Below are 22,668 nucleotides of genomic sequence, written 5' to 3'. Positions count from 1 at the left end.
GGAAAGGGTACATGCTTTGTTGTTCATGTGCTTTAAAAGTAATCTTTGTTTCGTAAGTATAGATAATAAGGTTAATAATGTTTTGCTCATAGTTATCTGAACTTTAAGGTTTATCTGCTTCATTAAATGAAGAGGACCAGGCTTTTAATTTAAGCTTACTGTACTTATTATACTAGGTCTAGCTGGCCTCTAGAGTAGGCCTAGCCTAGGCCTACCCATAATAGGATAGCTAGAGTAGAGTAGTGAATCACAGGGAAGATTCAGGCAAGAGGAGGGATGATTCGCCCCGGGACGTTTCGGCCCAGAGGTTGCCTTGTACGTTTATGCCTAACGTCTTACCGAGTCATTTCGTCCAAACGACATTACCATCATGTCCCCAAGTTTTGTTTTTATATTGCAATAATTATTTGTATGTTATTGTCAAATATTTCAATAAATAAAGCTCTAAAAGTCTAAATTAGCTTTTTAAATTAATGCAATCAAGACAACTTTTTTTTTTCAGGCAAAAACATCTGATGGAATCACTGAAGTATGTAAAACTACATCTCATTTTGCAGTACATTCATAACAAATGCTATTGACCACAAGAGCCATAAAGAAAATATCAACTGCCAAAACATTTGACAATATAAGAATCTTTCTTCCCAATGTTTGGGAATGCAGATTAACAAATTTTCACAAAGATCATTTCATAACAAATGATAATGATAATTTTAATAACGTAAAATTTATTCCACAAAGCTTACTTACTCAATTAACATTTTCGAAAAGCAAACAATTTGATTATTCAAGTATTCATTTTAAACTCAAAATGGCAAATACACGATACTCTGTTGATTACGCAAGACTTGGGACATCAAAGTGCAAACGTTGCAAGCAGGGGATTGAAAAGAAGAGTCCACGAATAGCAAAACTTGTCCCGAATCCTTTCAGTGACGATGGTTCTGACATGAAACAGTACCATCATATAAACTGTATTTTCGAGTCGTTTCTGAAGGCGCGTGCAAACACGAAAAAGATCGAATGCACGACAGATTTGGAGGGATATTCTGATATGGAAGATCAAGAGAAAGACATTATCAAGAAACATATTGAAGGTTAGTCTAAGGGGATGCAAGCCCGTAGCCAGGATGTTTACAGGGGATTCTTTTTTCCTCACAAGGGGACAAGTACTAGCATAAGCAACTGAACAACAATTAAATTTAGGCCTACAGTACTGCCTAGTAGATAATAGTAATAAATGCTCTAGCGTATTTCCATAAATATATGGTGATGAAAGTGATTCGTCTGCTGGTTAGGTACAGTATAGGATTGTACAAAAGTTGAATAAGTTAGGCCTAACTTTCGCTGATGATCCTTGTTTGAAAAGGGCATTTCAGGAAAAAGAGGAGTTTTCGAATCCTACAAACCCCCCTGACTACAGGCTTAGAATGGATTTAGTTTCACAATGTTATTCCAGTCCACTATGCTGTAATGTTTTGTTGTTGATATATTGCAGTTTCTTTTTCCACACAGAATTATGTATCAAACTTAGTGCTAAGTCACCAGGTAAGAAGAAGGTCGTCCAGGCTAAGTTGACCTCTGACATGAAGGTAGTATCACCAACAAAAAAAGCAGCTGCCTCGAGTACAGGTATGTTTTGTTTATAATAAAGCTTAAAATTGAAACCTAGAATATATGTATATTATTTTATTTATTATTATAATTAATAGATCTGTTTTGTTGGATGAAAATACCAGAAAAAAATTAGCCTTGAACTTGGATCTAGATATATAAATATGCTTCATCGTCATTAAACACGGCGTGTTCTGCTATTTTGTGCCATTTATTCCTGTCGTGGGTCAGTGTGTCTCAAGTGGGCCAGTATAATCTAGATAAAGTTATTTAAAAACAATAAGATATGATGATATTCTGCAAAGGTTTGTTTTTACTTTTTAGGTAGTAGTAGCAGAGGTCCGTCTTCATCCAGTGCACTGGCTTCATCTTCAGGCGCACCACCTTCATCTTCAAATTCCAGTTCCGAATCAAATTATGGGTCAGGGGGTAAAGATCACCCTGACAACTCGTTCCGAGAATTCCGTAAGCTGTGTGCCAAAATCGCAGACGAGTCAAGTTATCTTGGAAAGACCAAACTTGTGTCAGACTATTTGAAGAATGGGTCAACTGGGAGTAAGTAGTTGGTCCCATTTTTTGTTGCCTCTTCATATATTGTGTTTTTACTGTAGGATTGTGTTTTTAAAGTGTAGCTACAGGTTTAAAATTTCTATTCTTTATAATTTCTATTGTTATAACATTACGAAAAATCGTTTAAACAAAAATATGATGCCCTGTTTTGATTCACTACTGTCAAAAAATAAGTGTGGTTATTTCAACATTGCTCAATGTTATTTTGTAAAGTAAAGAATGTTGTTTACTAAACTTGTTTACAGATGGTTTCCAAGGCAACACATACCTTCTCTTAAAGCTATTGTTACCGGGCGTGGTCAAGCAAGTTTACCATATCAACAGTAAACAAATAGCTAAATTATTTAGTCAGGTAAAGTAAATATTTTTACTGTAGATACTGTTATGTATACTGTATACTATTTTAAAAATTCACCCATGCAGATTTTTACATTTTTCCAGTTGACCAATTAGTTAATACAGCATTATTGCAGGGAATATTTTTACCAGTGTAGCATAGCAAAATGCTACATAATATCACCTTATTGCTGCCGTATGCATTTATTAAAAGTTTCCTTCTCAAATGTTGCTATCATTTTGGAGTTTCCTTCTGTTAAAGATGTACAGGTATTGTCCTTCAAAAACATTAAAAATTAAGATTAATAAAAAAATGACTTTAAATAGGCCATTTCACATTTATAATAAAATTAATCATTTCCATAGAATAAAAAACTTTTTAAATGCACAAAGTAAACAGTTAAATTCAACCAAAAACACATTGACTTCCAGTCCATTTGCCTTTTTTGCTTTAAATTAAAGTTTTTTCAGGTAAAGAATTTTTTGTTATCCTATTTTTGGTCAAAGTGAATAACTATTATGTGACATTAAAATCGCATATTCAACAAAAACATTACAAATATTTTTTCATGAGGACAATATATCTTTACATTTAATTGTTGCAATTTTCAAAGAAATAAAGCCTGCTTGAAAAGAAATATTTATTTTTTTTTATTTTATGTCTTTAGGCAATGTGGCCAAGGATTACCAATAGTGAATTAATCACTGTCCTATCAGATAGGTGGTAATCCCCCTGATACAGGGGCTATTTTGTGAACCAGTTCACCAGGGTAACCCCCTACTCTTTTCGAATGATGAACTGGGTTCTTTAAAGTGCACACAGGTTATAACTGTGTACACTGGACCTACGGTTTATAGTCCTTATCCAAAAAGACTTGTTCCACCACCAGAACTAGGAGCGAGTCGGCCTCGAACCCTTGCCGATGTTGTTGGCTCTTTAGGTACGGTAAACGGCGCCCCTGTCTTAACCGCTCGGCCATTTGACTCGCTGTATGTATAATTGTGATTTTATGACAATTTTAGATTCTTGGAACAAATCTTGAAGAAATGGTTGAAGATCTTGACCAAGGGGATCCCTCCGAGACCGTACGTAAATTCTTCGTTCAAAGTCCTTGCGTTACGCCATCAAACAAAAGCATTCTTACATTACAAGGTGTAGACGAAGCCCTCAACAAAATGGCGAACTTAACGCGAGAGTTAGATCAACAGCGGGAGCTGACTAGGATTACAAATTGCTGTACTGCAAACGATCTCAAGATGTATATACGATTGATCATGCATGATGTGCGTATTAATGCAGGAGCTAAACACATGTAAGTAGAAGGGCGCTCCATTGAATAGCCGTATTTATTTGAGTATCCTTGTTTGCACGCGATTGCTTAATGCTGCTTTCATATCACGTGATGTCATATCACTGCCATATTTGGGCATATCACTACCATATTTCGGCACATCACATTTTTTTGTCAAACTATTTTGATAGTGTAAACAGAGCTTAAAAAAGCAACAATTCCTTTGTATTTGATTGAATGAAGACTTTTTTATTAATCAAGATAACAAATAATATATTGTTCTTCCTCTAGTCTTGAAGGCCTCGCCCCAAATGCCCATGAAGCATTCAAAGCATCACGTAATCTAAAGGACCTTGTAGAAAGAGTTCAAAGGAACAAGTTAGCCTCTAATGGAGTACCTGGTATGACCAAGAAACTTAGCGTAGAGGCTAGTCTTATGACTCCTGTCTTACCCATGTTGGTATGTTCCTATTCCTTTTGTATTGAAACTACAACAGGCCTGGCTACATTAAAAAAAACTATTAGCTAATAAAAGCTTTATTTCTCTATTAGGCAAATTGCCAAGCATAACCAAAATGAATTCATTCAGTATCCTTCTTAAAGGTGGCAATCCTGTTCACAAACAGACACAAGATGCTCTACATAAACAGTCTTATAAATGGGGTCATGTCAATAGTAGTCTACTGCAGTAACTACATTTCTTCACTATAGTGGTGTAATATATGATTTTAGTTTCTTGTCTAGTTTTCAATTAAACAGTGGTATGCATCCAAAACAAAGCTTGATATTAATAATTGTATAAACAGTTTTTAAAGAGTAAACATGTTGTAGTACTGCAGTAATTGAATTGCAGTAGAGTAATTTTGACATGATACCTAATCTTTGTGAGTCAAGTTTGTTATTTATTGTTATAGAACAAAACAGATGAAACTAAAAAAAATCTCAAAACCACAAAAAAAACTGACATAGCAGAGAATAAACCTTTTTAATCTGGAATGCTTGTTTTAGAAGGAGTCCTCTGTCATAATTAGAACTCCTGGCATCTTACAGAATTTGAACCCAAGACCATGGAATTATTAGCCAAACATCACCATCCCAAATCCCCACTCTTTTAAAGATGTAGAATCTTCAGAAATTCAAATAAACAATATTACTGTTTCATTGGCAGGCAGAAGCGTGCCGATCTGTCGAACAAGCATTCAAGAAGTGCCCAAATGGAATCTATGCTGAGATTAAGTACGACGGAGAACGTGTCCAAGTACACAAGAGTGGTGACACATTTCAATACTTCAGTCGAAGTCTTAAGCAAGTGCTCCCTCATAAGGTTGCCCACATCAAAGATTACCTTCCGCAAGCGTGTCCACACGGTGACAGCATCATTGTGGACAGTGAGGTATGCTAGTCATTTTGATGATTTTCCTTCATCTACTACAGTAGAACCTATCCATTGGGACACCCCTATTCAGGGGACACTTGTGAAATAAATGAAGAACAATACATATTTTAACACTTGCGTTCTACCCCTATTCATGGGATACCCCTATTCAGGAAATACCTCTTATCAGGGGAAACCTCTATTCAGAGAACACCTATTCAGGGGACACTTTCTTGAGGAACAAAATATTTGTTAACACTATATCCAACCCCTATTAAGGGGACACTTATGTTAGGTCCTGAAAGTGTCCCCTACTGTTGCACTTAAATTGTGTTTTATGTCATATGGTGAGAATTGCCAATATGAACATTGTTCATTGATCAGCTACAGTACAGAAACATGATGTAAAAAAACATGAAAAATGAAGATTAACAAAACCAGACTCTAAATAGGCCATTTTGCAGTTTTAATAAAATTATTCACTTCTATAAAAAAAAAATTATTTCACTTATAAAAAGACAAACAAAATGGTAAATTTTAACCAAAACAATGTAAGTATTTTTTGCATTACATTTTTAATCAGGTAAATCTTTTTTTCAAACCAGTTTTTGGTCAAAGTGAGTAACTATTAAGTGACATTAAAATGGCATATTACACAAAAAATTTAAAAAAAAATTTTTTTTTAGGGGGACAATAAATATTAACTACTGTAAAATTAGATACTGTATGAACAATATCTCATCAGTAAAATTTCTTGATCAAATTTATTAATTTCTAGATTCTTCTAGTTGATAACAACAACCACATTCTTCCTTTTGGGACTCTTGGAGTTCACAAGAAAAGTGCCTTCAAAGATGCCACTGTTTGTTTATTTATCTTTGACTGCCTTTACTTCAATGGTCAAAGTCTCATGGAAAAGTAAGTGCAAAGTATGACAGTCAAAATATGTAATACAATACAATAGAACGCTTCTTTTAGGAAACCGCCATTAAGAGGACACCCATCAGGGTATTGCTAAACCCCGCAAACCTCCAAAAAACCATAGCAAACCCCACCGAACTAACATAAAAGTGATTGAATAATGTAGTGTACGAGCCACTGGGTATATAAATTATTAAATTTCTACTGATAACTACTTTTTTGGGGATAAAACATCATTTTTTGGTTAAAAATAAGCAATCATTTTTGACCAAAAATTGATGTTTTACCCCAAAAATAAGTAGTTAACAGTAGAAATGTAATATTTTTTTACATGGATATACTCAGTGGGTTGTACACTACATGATTCAATCACTTTTATGTTGGTTCGGTGGGGTTTGCTATGTTTTTTTTTAGGTTTGCGGGGGTTTGCGGTGTTTAGCAATACCCCACCCATCATGTTAAAGCAACACTTTCCTGTGAAAGAAGTAAGGAAAATATAATGTTTTAACACCACAACCAGTTCCTATTCAGGTGACACCTCCCAATGGTGTCCCTGTAATAGGGATTCCACTGTATTAGTATGTAGTTTAATTCATTTTTTTTTTTTTTTTTTAGACCTTTACAAGAAAGAAGAAAGTTTCTAAAGAGAAACATTACACCAATTCCAGGCCGAATAATGTTCTCAGAGATGCATGAGCTAACTGTAAATACACATTTTCTATTCTTTTACTTTTATATAACCAGTGCACTGAGTGTTTTTGTTTTATTTATTTTTATACAAAGTTTATTATATTCCAATACCAGACACCTTAGGACTGACCAAATATGTCTGGTTTCCCAGAATGTCTGATATTCGGATGTGTTTTTTAAGGGTAAAAAGAAATTTGGGAAAGTGTGGTATTGGGAGAGTTGACTGTATTTACAAATCTTACTATTTTGTCTTTCTCTTATCAGAAACATGAACAACTGGCTGGGCTGTTAACAGAAGTATTTCAGGAGGGATTAGAAGGCCTTGTGTTAAAAGATTCTCAGGTTAGTTTTGATATGATTTAATTGGACGATTGTGGGTCACATGGCGTGGAATAGTACCCACTATTTAATGATTGTTAAATAGTACTTTTCTTTTTTTTTATTTGCGTACGAAAAAAAAATTTGTCATGTATTCTAAATGTTTTTTTAATACCATTACTTTAGAAATTACTTTCATCATTCACCTCATGCCATTATTTGTACCATTGCACTCATAAACATTCATTATTTGTTTGTATACTATTACTTGTAGTTTAGGTTTTTATAAATTAAAAAAACTAATTAACTACATTACTATCTCTATATATTCACTCTTACACTTTAGAGTAAATATGAGCCAGGGATGCGTCATTGGTTGAAAGTTAAAAAAGACTATTTGAACGAGGGCGCTATGGCAGACTCGGCTGATCTTATACTTCTCGGTGGTTACTATGGAACAGGAAATAAAGGTAAGAAGGTTAAAGTTGAAGTCATGCAGTAGAAATAATAATTGATATTGTATAAAATATTTACATAAATTAAAATCTGTTTATAGTCACTAGTGTCACGTATCCGTTCCCCTTATAAAATAATTGACCATTTACTTTAGAATCATATTGATCACTCTAAATCTAGGTAATCCCTGTGTACACACGTTTTTATGTTAAATATTTGAATTTCTTTATTTGTTAATTAAGTTTAAAAACAGTTAAAACATAGAAAAACAATAGCACCAAACAATCAGGCCAAGAAAAGTTAGAATTTCCAATTGCGTCATAAAACAAAGAAAAAAACCAAAAAAATAATGTTTGTAATTTAAATAAAAAGTTGGTTTTTTGTTTTTTTTTTGTTGTAGGTGGAATAATGTCTGTATTTCTACTTGGAGTGTATGACCAGCATGCTGACCGATTCTTGACCGTCACCAAATGTGGAGGAATCGACGACAAAATGTTAGAGAAACTGAACAAAGAGTTACCAATGGTCAAGATTAGTAAAGATATGTCGCGAGTTCCTAAGTGGTTACGGGTTCACAAGAATCTTGTTCCAGATTTTGTGGTCAAAGATCCGAAGGTATTTCGGTTATTTCTTTTTTCTTTTTTTTTGGTTATTTCAAACTTAATTATATATAATGTTTTTTTTTATTAACTGTTTTTATTTATTGTAAATATTATTTATTTTTGTCAAGGGTGCATATTACCTTAAAGATTTAATATATGCATCTTCCATTTACATGTATATGTGGGTGATGTACTGTATATTCCGTTATTTTCACAGTGATTGAATTTTTACAAATTTTGCTATTGAAAACCTTAGTTCAACTCGTGAAAACGACATTTACTTAGACAACAGCCTCCGATTGAAAGGGGAAAACCTGGAAGCAAGTGCTGAATTTTAAAAATATTGCGAAAGGGGTATAAAACTTATTTTTTGCTTTGGAATAGGCATCGCCTGTTTGGGAAATAATTGGAGCCGAGTTCTCTCAGTCGGAAACTCATACTGGAGGTGGAATATCCATTCGTTTTCCTCGGGTCACCAGGATGAGAGATGATAAAGACTGGAAATCGGCAACTAGTCTCAATCAATTACGGGTGAGTAAACTTTTCAACTAGTTATCATTTCAACAAATTAATCCATAATTTGTTATACTAAATTATTATTGGTTATCTAGAGTGACTGGTAGACTGTTTGCCTAGAGTTAGTGGGTTGGAATCCTATCCACAACACATTTTTCTGTTAGAATTTCTTTAATCTTTACCACATTAGATATGTTTTTTTTATAAATTAATAGAAGTTAAAGTTGGGTTGGACAAGTACTACTACTAGAATGTATATTTATAACTCACCATATTAAAAATGTTATGTTTTTTTGTAAGTTAAACAGAAGGTAAACTTTTTTTATAAACAGGAATTGTACAAAACATCCAAAGACACATCGGACATCCCAACGCTAATGAAAACAAAGAAAGATGAAGGAGGACGATTAAAATCAAGGATGAAGCGTGGTAAAGATGATGAGAGTGCCGGTAGCTCTGGACGATCCACTCCTGTTTCAAAACCAACAGCCCAAGAGAAAACGCCAAAGAAGGGTACTCCAGTCAAAGTGGAAAGCGGCACTGCAAAAAAAGGTACTCCAGTCAAAGTGGAAAGCGCCACTCCAAAAAAAGGTACTCCAGTTAAAGAAGAGGAAGCCACATCAAAGAAAAATACTCCAATTAAAGCGGAGAAATTGACTCCAAAAAAGGATACTCTGAGCAAAGAAGAGAATAAAACTTCAAAAAAAACTCAAAACAAACGTCATATGAGTGGGACTCCAAGCGATGCTCCAAGTCCGAAAAAGGTATAAATTCATTTCCTGTGTTTTACTTGCATTTATTTTTAGACAACTGTTTCTATTTTAAGAAAACCATTAAAGTAATTTAAATTTCAGGGGAAACAAATGTGTCAATATGGTGAAACCTGTTACCAAACAAATCCAGGTCATAGGTCAAAGTTCAGTCACTCAAGTTCAAATGGTCATGGTTCACCAATTCTTAAGGTTAATTGAAAAATTGTTATTGTTAATACTGATGAAGTTTAGATGACTGAAGAAAACCATAATTTGCACAAAAACAGACGATGTTTTAAGACTCCTGTATCTAATATTAAAAGTACAAGATTTTTTCCAAAATGTTTGTACTTTAAAATCATCTTTTCACATTTTTAGGGCCTACTGGATGTGTTTACCGGCGTGAGTGTATATATTGATGCATCACATCCAAATATCAAGTTATTACGACGTTACATTGTCGCGTACAACGGTGATGTTGTAGACGAATACACAAAATCCAATGCAACCCATCACGTTACTGAGGACTCTAAACAGGTAAGTTATTGTTGTTTATTTAAAAACCTGCGACTAAAGGCAAACTCTTACAGCGTTGTACGACGAGGCCCAACGAGTCGTCTCGGCGGGAGAAAATTAAACATGAAAGCAACAATGTAAAAACTACGCCCGACACATCTCGTCAGGATTCAACAGACAACACCAATGAGGTAAATACGTTCGTCGGGCCTAAACATATGTCTGAGTTGGCCTTTATAAGACAAAAAATTAAATATAATTTTTTTTTTTATAGAATGATTCTTCTCTTAAATGCGTTTCTGAAAAGTGGATTTGGGAATGCATACGAAAACGAAGGCTTATTGATGAGGATACTGCACTACCTACTCTATAGAATGGTATAATCCGGGTTTGTATTTGCCTCATGAATTATTCATGAATCAAGGGCTCTCGCATTTTGTAAAAGAACTTGTATCCAACAGCTGTTTGGAGCAATTGTTTACTGAGTGGCTAATATAATATTATTCATAGTCTGCGTCATGACCTAAACACTACACCTGGATCTGCCCCTGTTCAGCCTTGTCTACACTATCAAACTTTATGTGACAAAAAATGTGATGTGCCCTTATATGGACATGATGATGTCGTATCACTATCATAAATTATTTGGTCATATCACTACCATATTTGGGCACATTACACATTTGATAGTGTAGACAGAGTTTTAATAAGCAGTGTAATAATTTGTCTTTGATGTGATATGTCACTGGTTCAAATCTTGCTTTATGCATTAGTGATTTTGATGTTTGGGAGATATAGCATGCCGAATGCAACCAAGGATTAAGGGACAACCCTTATAAAATCTGTAATTATTGAAAAAAAGAATATTTTCTACTTAATTATGCTACTTTATTTTAAAAATAAAAATTATTTAATTAATTTTAGCTCTTTTATTTGTTGTATAAAAGCAATACAAAAAGTATATGTTATAAAAATAACATTAAAGCAAAAGATTTTATTGTCAGTATCTAAACATAAAAGGTGACATTTTTATTATTTGAGAGGCTTCCAAACAAAAGTCATGCGAGAGTGTTTTGGCTATTTATTAGTGGTGAAAGATTCTCAAAAGTTGGATTCATTAAAATAATGTATATATTGTAAATTTTTGGCTTGGTAATTTTTATCTGATGACATGGTTTTTTTAATAGAAATAGGTGTATTTCATTTTTATACAGTACTAAAATGCCTATTATTTAATATGTAACTTTTTTACATTCAAGTAATCTGTCAGATGTTAACCATTCAGATACAAAATCTAAGAAAATATAATAAATACTAAATTTATTGTCTTTTTCTATGTTGTTGTCCACCAGCTCAATATTTTACGTATGAAACACATTGTGTGCAAAAATAATTTTTTTAACCAATACAGTCAACTCTCCCAATACCAGACACCTTTGGGATGGTCTAATAATATGTCTGGTATTCAGAATGTGCTTCTATGGTAAAGAAGAATTTAGGACCTCAAGAAAGGCTGGTTTTAGGAGAATTTCCAGTTTCCACTCTCCAGGAGAGTACCAGTATTGGGAGAGTTTATGAAGTCAAATCGCCGCCTAGAACCTAGACTAGTTCACAACCTGTGATAACAGATCCAATTGGTGTATTCATTTTTTTTGCAACCACCTACTTTTTATTCAGAATATCAACAAATCACACAATCATGTTACTGAACTATATAATATAATAAATCACTGCCTGGAAAGTTAAGGGGCCATCTGCATTGATGCAAATTATCGGATATAAAGGAGAAAAGTTTGGCCATATATAACCTGTACTTTTGGTATGTTAGTACCACCTCTTGTAAGTGGACACAAGGCCATTCATTTTACGCAATAATCATAATTCTGGAATGTCGAGAAACATAATTATCCTAAAGCTGTCTTCACTATCAAACTAGTTTGACAAAAAAAATGTGATGTGCCCAAATATGGTAGTGATATGTCATCATCATGTCCATATATTGGCACATCACATTTTGTTCACATAAAGTTTGATAGTGTAGACAGAGCTTAAAATAAAACAAACGACTGATTGCAAGATTACTTTTATTTATTTTACAAGAATTCAACCAAAGTATGCAAATTTATCAATCTCATGCAATTCCTATATTGAAAGAGATTTGTTAAGGAATTTTTTTATTTATATTTAAGTTACTGAACTAAATAAAGGGAAAGTATACACTAGGTTATTATGATCAAGACGGTGGGAAAAAAGGGGCTGTTTAATACGCAAGTTTGTGATTGGTCCATACAAGTTCTATTAATACATAAAACACATTTCCAACCAATCAACATCCTCCTGTTAAAAATCTTTGGTAATATACTGAATGGAGAATGGCATTTAACTATCTGATTACCTACAAATTAGGAGAGCGGAATAAACAAATTTAACCCTCCTAAATATCCCCTAGCCATGACTAAAATCTGCATATATAATTTTTAAACAATATAAATCAACTTTAGCAGGACCAAGACAGCATTCAACAAGAAATAAAATGGTGTCGGAACTTCGAAATTGCTTGTAAAAAAAAAGTGCCAATTATTCTTATATTCCAGTATTTCTATTTTTAGAAAGTGTCAAACATTTTTATATATACAAGTAATTTATTTATGACCTAAATTTTAATGTTATATTTTATGGACCAAATTGTGCATCATTGAAACAAATCAGTGTGCCTATGAATACTAGTGCTTTGCTAAATGTTCTTATAAATTTTAAAGGTTTTAACAATTCATTTTGTTGAGAAATATTCTGATAGCTTGAGTGTGTCTTAACAACAATTTTAGTAGAACATTTAAAAGCAATATCCATGATTTCCAGTTTTTTTTTTATTTCCCAGAAACTTCCTTCTAAGCCTATAAATTCTATTCTCTTCTCTGAAAATGATGTCATATTATTTAAGCTTGGTTCCTACTTGAACATAGCACAGTGAGTTGACCAATTACAAGCAATAGTTCTGATCATTTATAGCATTTTGATTGGTCAAATCACTTGCGGCCACACCCAGTGAGAACCAAATACAACGGCCTACATTACCACCACTTCTACAAGCATATGTTCCCACCCTAAAAAAACATTTCAATGTCATAAAAAATGTTTATTATATACAAGCATCACCACTGAAAACATTAGGGTAGGCACTTATCAGTATGCATGGAATACCAACCAAAAATAGTGAAAATAAACGTTTGAAAATTGCGCTGGTAAAATTATGCTCGTCGACAAGATGGCACTAGTTCCAAAAAAAAAACTCAGTTGAAAACTAGTTTACAGAATTACCAAAGAGCTTATATAAATAGAGTCTGTACTCGTACTCGCATCATATTTGTTGCCTTGTTGCCATCACTGTTGCGTAGTTCAACCTGTAGTAACTTATATAAGCTCTTTGAATATTATTACATAATTGTTGAAACAGTTTTTACTGCCGAACACTTTTTATTTACAAATCTGTAATCCAATCAAAACGGCTACTTATACAAATTTCTTAACTCATTATGGTGTGAAAAATATATTGATAGAATAAGTGAAACATTTAACATGCATATAAAATAATATATCATTGTAAAGAAAATCTGTTATTTATTATGGTTAATAATTCTCAATACAAAAATCAATTTTGTAATATTGTCAGTTTGTGAACACTCTTTAACAAGAAACATTTTTACTGGCACTACTAATTTCAAGTGATTAAAAAAAAGTTATTTGTTAACTGAGAAGTTTGCCTTTTTTTAAAATAATAAATACCTGTATTACCTTAATGTTAATATCAGTTATCAGTCATCATAACTTAAAAAATCGTGGTGATGCTTGGGTTAAACCAATATAAAAGTAGGGGTGTTTTAATTAGTACAAATTATCCTCCCCATTTGATTAGTATTTTGATACAGAATAAACCATTATAAAAGAAGGGGTTTTAATTAGTATCCAATGTACTTTCTGCCCCATTTGCTTATTTTGATACAGAATAAACCATTACAAAAGTAGGGGTGTTTTATTTTATTAGTACCTATTTTCTATATGTTGTTTAGTTTATTTGTTGCTGTAATTTTCTATTTAATTCGTTGACAACCGATTGTTGTTTCTTCATATCTCCAAGATCATATACATTTCTGTAAAAGAAAAAAAAAATAGAAATAAATGAGAAAGGTGTCGAATGTACCATTAAGACCCTTTTCACATCTGCCAAAAGGAAAAAGTTGTAACCATGTTTGAGCAGCAATTTATAGAAAATATTGAGAAAACACACCAGTTTGTTCCTATGCATCTGTAACTGCTCTGGTAGTTTACTGACCAACCATATATTAATCAAATGTGCAACTATATAAGCACTACTTTCTACTGGGCTTTCAAAGAGAGAATATGAACATAGTACTGTTGGTATTTGTCGCAGCAAGACATAAGATCAAAGGACTGTTATGAGTTCCTATCTAGGCAAGCCATTGTCCAGTTGTTAGATTGCCTTGATCATGGTAAGCCAACACAGCTTCATCCTTCAATTGGTACAGAAAGAAGTTCAACAACACTCATACATTTTGGAGGCACTCAACACTCGTTCTAAATCATATCGTCATTTTTCAAAATACTATTTGGTTCATTTCTTACCGTAGTGAATTTATGATGTCTCTCGTTTTTCCAAAATAGATTTCGTTGAGCGTGTTCCTCATTTTGTTCTCCATGTCCTCTACCATAGATCCAATATTAGCAATGTGTGTGTTAGCCTCGTTAACCGGCCTGTCTGCCTCGACCTGTCTGGTGGCGCTGCCTCCAAGATTCATCGTCCCTGATTCTGGCTTAGTCGTCTATAATAACAACAATATGGATTTATATAGCGCACATACCACTCAAGAGTGCTCAAGGCGCGTATAAATTACAGTATATAGTACAAAAGATAATACACATAGCTACTTGTCGTAGGATTTCGGTGAAAATTAAATTAGGTAGGAAGCCTAGAATAGGCATTAATTGAAGACCCTTTAAGAGTTTGTTTCCCACTAGGACACAAGTGCAATGCAAACCATCCCGTCACAATGTCAAATTACTTGCAGGGGGTATATGTTTTTGTGTAGCATTCTAGTGCGAACCAAGCTCTAAGCTGAGCAGCACTTATTACTGTAACCAATGTAAATAGATAGACTGAAGATTTCAGTTTGGAATCTAAAGCTCTGTCTACACTAGTTTGACAAAAAAAGTGTGATGTGCCAAAAATGGTAGTGATATTATGTCATCATGTCCATATATGGGCACATCATATTTTGTTGTCAGTTTGATAGGGTAGACAGAGCTTAAGCGATAACTTGGTTTCATTATACATTGGGAATAACACTTAAGTTGCCATACCTGTAACCAAAGCATAACTGTGGATGTCAACTTGTAATGCGCACTTCGACCTGGTTTCTCCTGATAAAACGGAAAATAAAATAAATATATGATTAGCAGTTACATCCGGCTTGGTGAAGAAGCAGTATCATAGGCAAATCCAGTAATACAGCGCCACATATGTATCACATGTGATTGACAATAACAATGTATTGTACACAGCCACTGTCACACACAGACTCTTATATCATAACTCATTAAGAGTCCCCTTGATTGTCAGCATACGCTGTTTAAAGTCACCCTCTATAAATCTTAAAAATTTAATTAAAAAGTACCAAAATATTACTTACTTGCACTTCAACCACATGTATGGAATCCCAACATCCTTGTATTTTCTTTGATCCGTCACCAGCTTTTTTGATAAGGATTACGCCAGCAAAGCCATGGTCCAAATCCCATAAGTACACCGATGATACACCTCCTTCAAAATACCTATTTAACAAAAACAAAACAATGGTAACTTTTGAGGCTTATATAGGGAGTGGAGTTGAAAGAGTGAGTTGCAACACTGGCACTAAGTCAGGATTGAACCATGGCACTACAGTAGGTCAGGATTAAACCCTGGCACTGCAGTACTGTAGGTCAGGATTGAACCCTGACACTACAGTAGTGTAGGTCAGGATTGAACCCTGGCACTATGTCAGGATTGAACACTGGACCTTAGGATTGGAAGGCAAGCATGTTAACCACCAAGCTACATCATCACTGGACTGATTGCAGCAGGCTCTAGATGCATCAACATTAATCTCTACCTTGGTAAGTGCATGTCAAGTGCTTGGTATTGAATAAAAACAATTTCCCCACCTTGACACGCTTAATATAGTATAGTATGTACAGTTGTAAACCATATGTTGTGTTATTATTTCTATTAGTCTATTCTATGTACTTCTTTGCAATTCTTTGATTTGATTTATTTCAATTGAGTCATATGGCCGAGCGGTTAAGGCAGGGGCGCCGTTTATCGTACCTAAAGAGCCAACAACAACATCGGCAAGGGTTCGAGGCCGACTCGCTCCTAGTTCTGGTGGTGGAACAAGTCTTCTCGGATAAGGACTATAAACCGTAGGTCCAGTGTACACAGTTATAACCTGTGTGTACTTTAAAGAACCCAGTTCATTATTCGAAAAAGAGTAGGGGGTTACCCCGGTGAACTGGTTCACACAATAGCTTCTGTATCAGGGGGATTACCACCTATCTGATAGGACAGTGATTAATTCACTATTGGTAATCCTTGGCCACATTGCCTAAAGACATAAAATAAATAAAATAAAAAAATAAAAATATATATACCGGTATATGGAAGAACAAAATACAGACATATGCAAGTTACAGTACCACAGATAGCCCAACAATCAAAATGACATTTACATCATGTGGGATCTCTAGAATTCTTGGCCTACTATAACTACTACCTTATCTCACATTTCCCTATAAAATTAGCCAAAATGTACCCTTTAAACTATAACTCACATTTCCCTATATTGGTCAAATGCTCCGTTTGCCTCTACTTCCATTTTCCTTAATCGGTCCGAAGGTACAGCGCCATCATTCAACACGGGGTCGTATGTATTACTCCAAGGTGACCTGTTACATAGAAATTTTACTGTTAAAACAAAATTTCAAACAGCACTTGAAAATAAAATTAGACTTGCTTCCCATGATGCATTGCAAAATCAATATTTGTGTATTTTGCGGTTAGAACAACTTTTAGTGGAGTTGTTAAACAAACAAACATGGCTAGCAATCAGAAGGATAGAAGAACAATAATTATTGACTCAATAAACATTATAAAACATTTTATGACTGAAGTTTATTACTATGTGAGGTGAATAAAAATGAAAGTGTAAAATAAACACTACACTTCCATCTAGAATTCCAACTCTTTTATTTACAGTAGTTGTTCTACAAATCAGTATTTTTTTAATCTTGACTGTAGGTCCAATCAAGCAACACTTTGGTTGACCATGTCAGATTTTGTATTACTAGTCCCTTAGCTAGCTGCTAGACTAGCTGCTAGACTAGCTAGGAGCCTAGGCTATATTTTATCAGTTTATTTCATATACAGTATTAATTATTATACATGAAAAGGTTTAAAAATGTATCAACAAGCATGAGTTATCAATATATGTTAACATTGTGGATGATATTGTGTTAGCTAGTTGTATATAACACTTTGGTTGACCATGTCAGATTTTGTATTAGAAACAATTAAACAAACCAACATGAGGCTGCATTTTATAAACTTGCATTGTTTCAATACAATTGCAACCTTCATTAATAACTATCAGGAAATGTGAATACAAGAGAAGTTACTTTTTTCAATGCAGAAGCTGTTCATGGAATACTGTAAACCCTCGAAAATAAGCCCATCTCAAAAAGAATCACATCTCAATAAGAAGCCCGTCCAAGAGTCTTAAAAAGCATGGGCTTCTTTTCAAGGTTTTACAGTACTAACTGTTTTTTTTTCCTATCTTTTATTTTTTTAAGCTTGATTCCCGAATGGACACAACATAAGGTTCGAAGCAAACCGCAAGTAATTTGACCAATCGCTACACGATGCATCCAAACTGTTGAATGACCCCCCTTATTGGTGGCAGTTGGACGACATGATGAAGGGACCATAAAGAAGAAGAAAGTTTTCGTATGGGTCGATACGCTTTAGTGAGCAGAAAGTTGTTGTGCAAAATTCAACCCATTAGGCTAAGAGTCATAGGTTATACCCCAACATTTAAGCTCTGTCTACGCCATCAAACTTTATGTGACAAAAGGAAAAAAAATACAGTTAAGATAAATTTATTTAATATTGCTTGTACTGTAGTACAAAGGTTCTGCTCGGAAACAGATTGGTTATTTCAATATGTAATTTTAACCAAGCGTGCATGGTCTTTACAAAGTACTTATTAGTCGAGTAGACCACTAGACCATTCAAACACCATGCTACCCATCCGACTGTAGTCTTGTTGTGGATGCCAAAAAAGGAACTACTGTAGAAGCACTCTAGTCAATATAAAAGGACCAATCACTTGAACTTAAAAATTCAACAAAGGAAATATATTATTTATTATTAAATAAATAGGAAGTTTTAACAACACTAGACACACCTAATAAATTTATTTTCAATTAATGAACAACAATGTCTGTTAGGCATACAATAGTAGACCGTCTCTCTAGTCTTCGAGGCCTGCTAGTCCCTTAGCTAGCTAGCTGCTAGACTAGCTAGGAGCCTAGGCTATATTTTATCAGTTTATTTCATATACAGTATTAATTATTATACATGAAAAGGTTTAAAAATGTATCAACAAGCACGAGTTATCAATATATGTTAACATTGTGGATGATATTGTGTTAGCTAGTTGTATATAACACTTTGGTTGACCATGTCAGATTTTGTATTAGAAACAATTAAACAAACCAACATAAGGCTGCATTTTATAAACTTGCATTGTTTCAATACAATTGCAACCTTCATTAATAACTATCAGGAAATGTGAATATAAGAGAAGTTATTTTTTTCAATGCAGAAGCTGTTCATGGAATACTGTAAACCCTCGAAAATAAGCCCATCTCAAAAAGAATCACATCTCAATAAGAAGCCCGTCCAAGAGTCTTAAAAATCATGGGCTTCTTTTCAAGGTTTTACAGTACACTAACTGTATTTTTTTGCTATCTTTTATTTTTTTAAGCTTGATTTCCAATTGGACACAACATAAGGTCCTAAGCAAACCGCAATTAATTTGACCAATCACTACGCGATGCATCATCCAAACTGTCAAATGACTCCCCGATTGGTGGCTGTTGGACGACATGATGAAGGGACCATAAAGAAGAAGAAAGTTTTCGTATGGGTCGATACGCTTTAGTGAGCAGAAAGTTGTTGTGCAAAATTCAACCCATTAGGCTTAGAGTCATAGGTTATACCCCAACATTTAAGCTCTGTCTATACTATCAAACTTTATGTGACAAACAAATGTGATGTTGTGCCTAAATATGGACATGATATATCACTACCATATTTAGGCACATCTGATCACACTAGTTTGACAGTGTAGACAGAGCTTTACATGATTGTATATTTGATACCTGTATGAATCGCCATCTCTGTTGTAATCGCATAATAGGTAGTCTTTTCCAACTTCTTTATCACGAGCAATTTTTAAAGGCTGATCCACGGAGGACAACAGATCTTCACATAAATGAGGAACCTTTGAAATATGAAATTTTTGGCTGTAAATCTTTTGAATTTTCTGTCTAGGCTAAAGTAGCAGTAGGAAATACACTTTAAATTCAAGCAAGGAATACAATATACTGTACAGATTATGGGCACAGTTGATCAGGCATTTTGTACTATGAAAACTTCAGATTATGTTAATGACCGCCTTTAATACCCAAAGACCGATAAAATATTTTAGTAGACGAACTCTTTAACTGTTGTTATCTACTATTAATCCATCCATACTAAAACCATCAAATGACACAGTGGGATTATTCACATTCATAATTTACTGTAAATCTACAATATAAAGTACTGTACTGTAACTACAGATCAATAAGAACAGCTCAGTAGAAACTTGGGGTTATGTCAGTATTTATGGCTGGAGGTTTATAACCTATTGATTACTTGTTTCCCTGGAAATCATTATTCTTGGGTACTATACTGTATAGCCCAAGCACTATTTGTACATGAAGCAGAGAGTAAACTACATATCAACTTTATGCGGGGTTATGCACTAACAGTACTGTATACATACAGTACACCGGGGTAAGAAAACAAGACAACATAATAATGTTACAGTAAATGGTTCTGAAATCATATGTACATCTCTAATACATTGTTAAAGTATGGTCCTCGGTCAAGTTGTCCTTTAATTGTTATTGAACTGGACTGAGGATTTCAGAAAGCAAGGAAACTTATCTTACCAGATCAATAAGGTCGCTTAGGTTTTTCTCAATCTGCTGAGGTGGAAGACGCCGCATCAAGTCTAACGCACAATCTAACTGTTGATCGCTTGAGTATGACTAAGGAAAAAAAATACAGTTAAGATAAATTTATTTAATATTGCTTGTACTGTAGTACAAAGGTTCTGCTCGGAAACAGATTGGTTATTTCAATATGTACTTTTAACCAAGCATGGATGGTCTTTACAGTACAAAGTACTTATTAGTCGAAGTAAGTAGACCACTAGACCATTCAAACACCATGCTACCCATTCAAATTCAAATTCAAATTCAAATAAACATTTATTTCTTTCATTCATATTTGAGTAAAAAAAACATTATAATTTCTGATATTTTATAAATAAATATTTTTTTTTTTTTTAGAGATATAATACAGTAAATCATAATGTATAAAAAGATGATTCAGTTATATACAAAATGAAAGAGGCAAAAAAACCCAAGAAAGTATCGATCAATTGGAAACAAAAATCCAATTGAAACTTGTATGTTGGGAAGCCATGTAAGAATATTATATACTTATATATATAAATGTAAACATAGAACTACACATACACAAAAAGATCAACAGACACACACACGCACCAACAGAAAAGGAAGCAATTTCGAAAAAGTTTCTAAAGTTAAAAAAAAAAAAAATATTACAAAATAGAGAAAACAATTAGTTATAATTTGAAATAAGATATTCTTTAAGTTTAAAAGAGAACATTTTGCTAGAAGACGATGATGAAATTTCGGCTGTAGTCTTGTTGTGGATGCCAAAAAAGGAAATACTGTAGAAGCACTCTAGTCAATATAAAAGGACCAATCACTTGAACTTAAAAATTCAACAAAGGAAATATATTATTTATTATTAAATAAATAGGAAGTTTTAACAACACTAGACACACCTAATAAATTTATTTTCAATTAATGAACAACAATGTCTGCTAGGCATACAATAGTAGACCGTCTCTCTAGTCTTCGAGGCCTGCTAGTCCCTTAGCTAGCTGCTAGACTAGCTAGGCTATATTTTATCAGTTTATTTCATATACAGTTATTAATTATTATACATGAAAAGGTTTAAAAATGTATCAACAAGCACGAGTTATCAATATATGTTAACATTGTGGATGATATTGTGTTAGCTAGTTGTATATAACGTAAATTAACAGGTTAACCTATTATCAAACAACTTTTTACACTGTAGATGTGGTTATTGGGAACCCGGAAGCAGGTTCCTTCAATTCTATGTAATCTCCATCAGGCGAGCGGAACCCGTCAACAACAGGAGGCAAAGTGCACTTTCGCTGAGGCTCGCACAAGTTTCTGTTAAACACCTCAACTTAGAGAGTCCTCTTACACGTAAATTCACAGTTAAATACCATTTTATGACTTTTATAAGCTGAACAAAGTATTCACCTACCATTTTGTCTTAATATAAAGTATCCAATGTATGTGAAAATAAGTAATTGGACCGATTTATATCACTTCTCTAGGCCAGTTTCTTCACGCCCAAGAATCGCCGACTTTCGGATCATCGAGAGGTTAAAGTTCGTGAACATCCGGGGAGCTTTCATTCGTATGCCCAAATATGGATTGAGCTTTCGTACTTCTTTTCGATCCTGCCCACTCGAGCAAAACGCGGTACAATATAAAATTGCAGAAATTAAATTTAAATAATGAATATTAAATATGCCGGTGTGGAAATGTTTAGTCAGTGGTGTTATAATCATTTACAAGTATATGAATTTATTGTACAGTAATTTCAATGTAATATGCCCACAGTCGCCGGCTAATTTAAATCCTCTTTTGTCATTCAAGATACTATACCAGGCTATTAAGTATTATTATTATTGTAAATTAAGTCGAATGTTTATCGGCCTAATGCTCAGAAATTCTGTGAAATTAATAACAATAGAGCTTCAATGATTGTATCATGTTTAATTCATTCCAGTTACCGGGTTTCTAAAATAGACACATTCATTTGTAAATCAATGCCATTATGTAAAACTGGATGATGGATAATAAGTATGATTTATTTGAACATAGGGCACTTTTGTAGCAGTGGCACACTTCCATATGAAGGTGCGTTCTACATCAAAATTGACTAAAACCACATTAAAATGCTAACTTTACAATTTACAACAACAATAATAAAAATGTAATGAAAACCACCGTACCCTGATATTTACAAACCTACCCCAGATCTAGCCTCACTCTACAAATCGAATAATGATGCCACAAAAGACTGCCATAGTAATTTTGTTATTTTTAAAGTTTAATCTGATGATCTAATCAGATGATAAGCTTTTTGAAAGATATAGGCCTATTGTCCCTAAAATAAAAACATCTTATTTTAA

General features: G+C 33.7%; 2 protein-coding genes across 3 annotated transcripts; one reads left to right on the top strand and one right to left on the bottom strand.

The window, feature by feature from the left end:
* LOC140045251 (DNA ligase 3-like) lies at positions 1-11,227 on the top strand. Of its 2 annotated transcripts, XM_072090080.1 has the most exons (18): positions 1-52; positions 503-1,097; positions 1,516-1,632; positions 1,939-2,169; positions 2,430-2,536; positions 3,544-3,833; positions 4,104-4,272; positions 4,981-5,205; positions 5,966-6,105; positions 6,724-6,811; positions 7,063-7,140; positions 7,463-7,586; positions 7,973-8,187; positions 8,559-8,705; positions 9,023-9,454; positions 9,545-9,652; positions 9,821-9,979; positions 10,233-11,227. In XM_072090080.1, exons 2-18 carry the CDS (start codon positions 572-574, stop codon positions 10,329-10,331), a joined length of 3,255 nt encoding a protein of 1,084 aa, XP_071946181.1. In that variant the 5' UTR covers positions 1-52; positions 503-571; the 3' UTR covers positions 10,332-11,227. The 2 variants fall into 2 exon arrangements, with proteins under 2 accessions (XP_071946181.1, XP_071946182.1); XM_072090081.1 differs by lacking the exon at positions 9,545-9,652.
* Positions 11,228-12,069: 842 nt separating this feature from the next.
* LOC140045252 (F-actin-capping protein subunit beta-like) lies at positions 12,070-21,842 on the bottom strand. The gene is made up of 8 exons (XM_072090082.1): positions 21,732-21,842; positions 20,291-20,389; positions 19,454-19,575; positions 16,844-16,957; positions 15,664-15,805; positions 15,335-15,394; positions 14,600-14,796; positions 12,070-14,106 (listed from the first exon to the last, which is right to left on the bottom strand). Exons 1-8 carry the CDS (start codon positions 21,732-21,734, stop codon positions 14,022-14,024), a joined length of 822 nt encoding a protein of 273 aa, XP_071946183.1. The 5' UTR covers positions 21,735-21,842; the 3' UTR covers positions 12,070-14,021.
* Positions 21,843-22,668: the final 826 nt, after the last annotated feature.

Source organism: Antedon mediterranea, chromosome 3, assembly GCF_964355755.1.
Source record: "Antedon mediterranea chromosome 3, ecAntMedi1.1, whole genome shotgun sequence".
Taxonomy (NCBI): Eukaryota; Metazoa; Echinodermata; class Crinoidea; order Comatulida; family Antedonidae; genus Antedon; species Antedon mediterranea.
The sequence above is the reverse complement of the archived record's forward strand: the minus strand, read 5'-3'. Positions and strand labels throughout refer to the sequence as shown.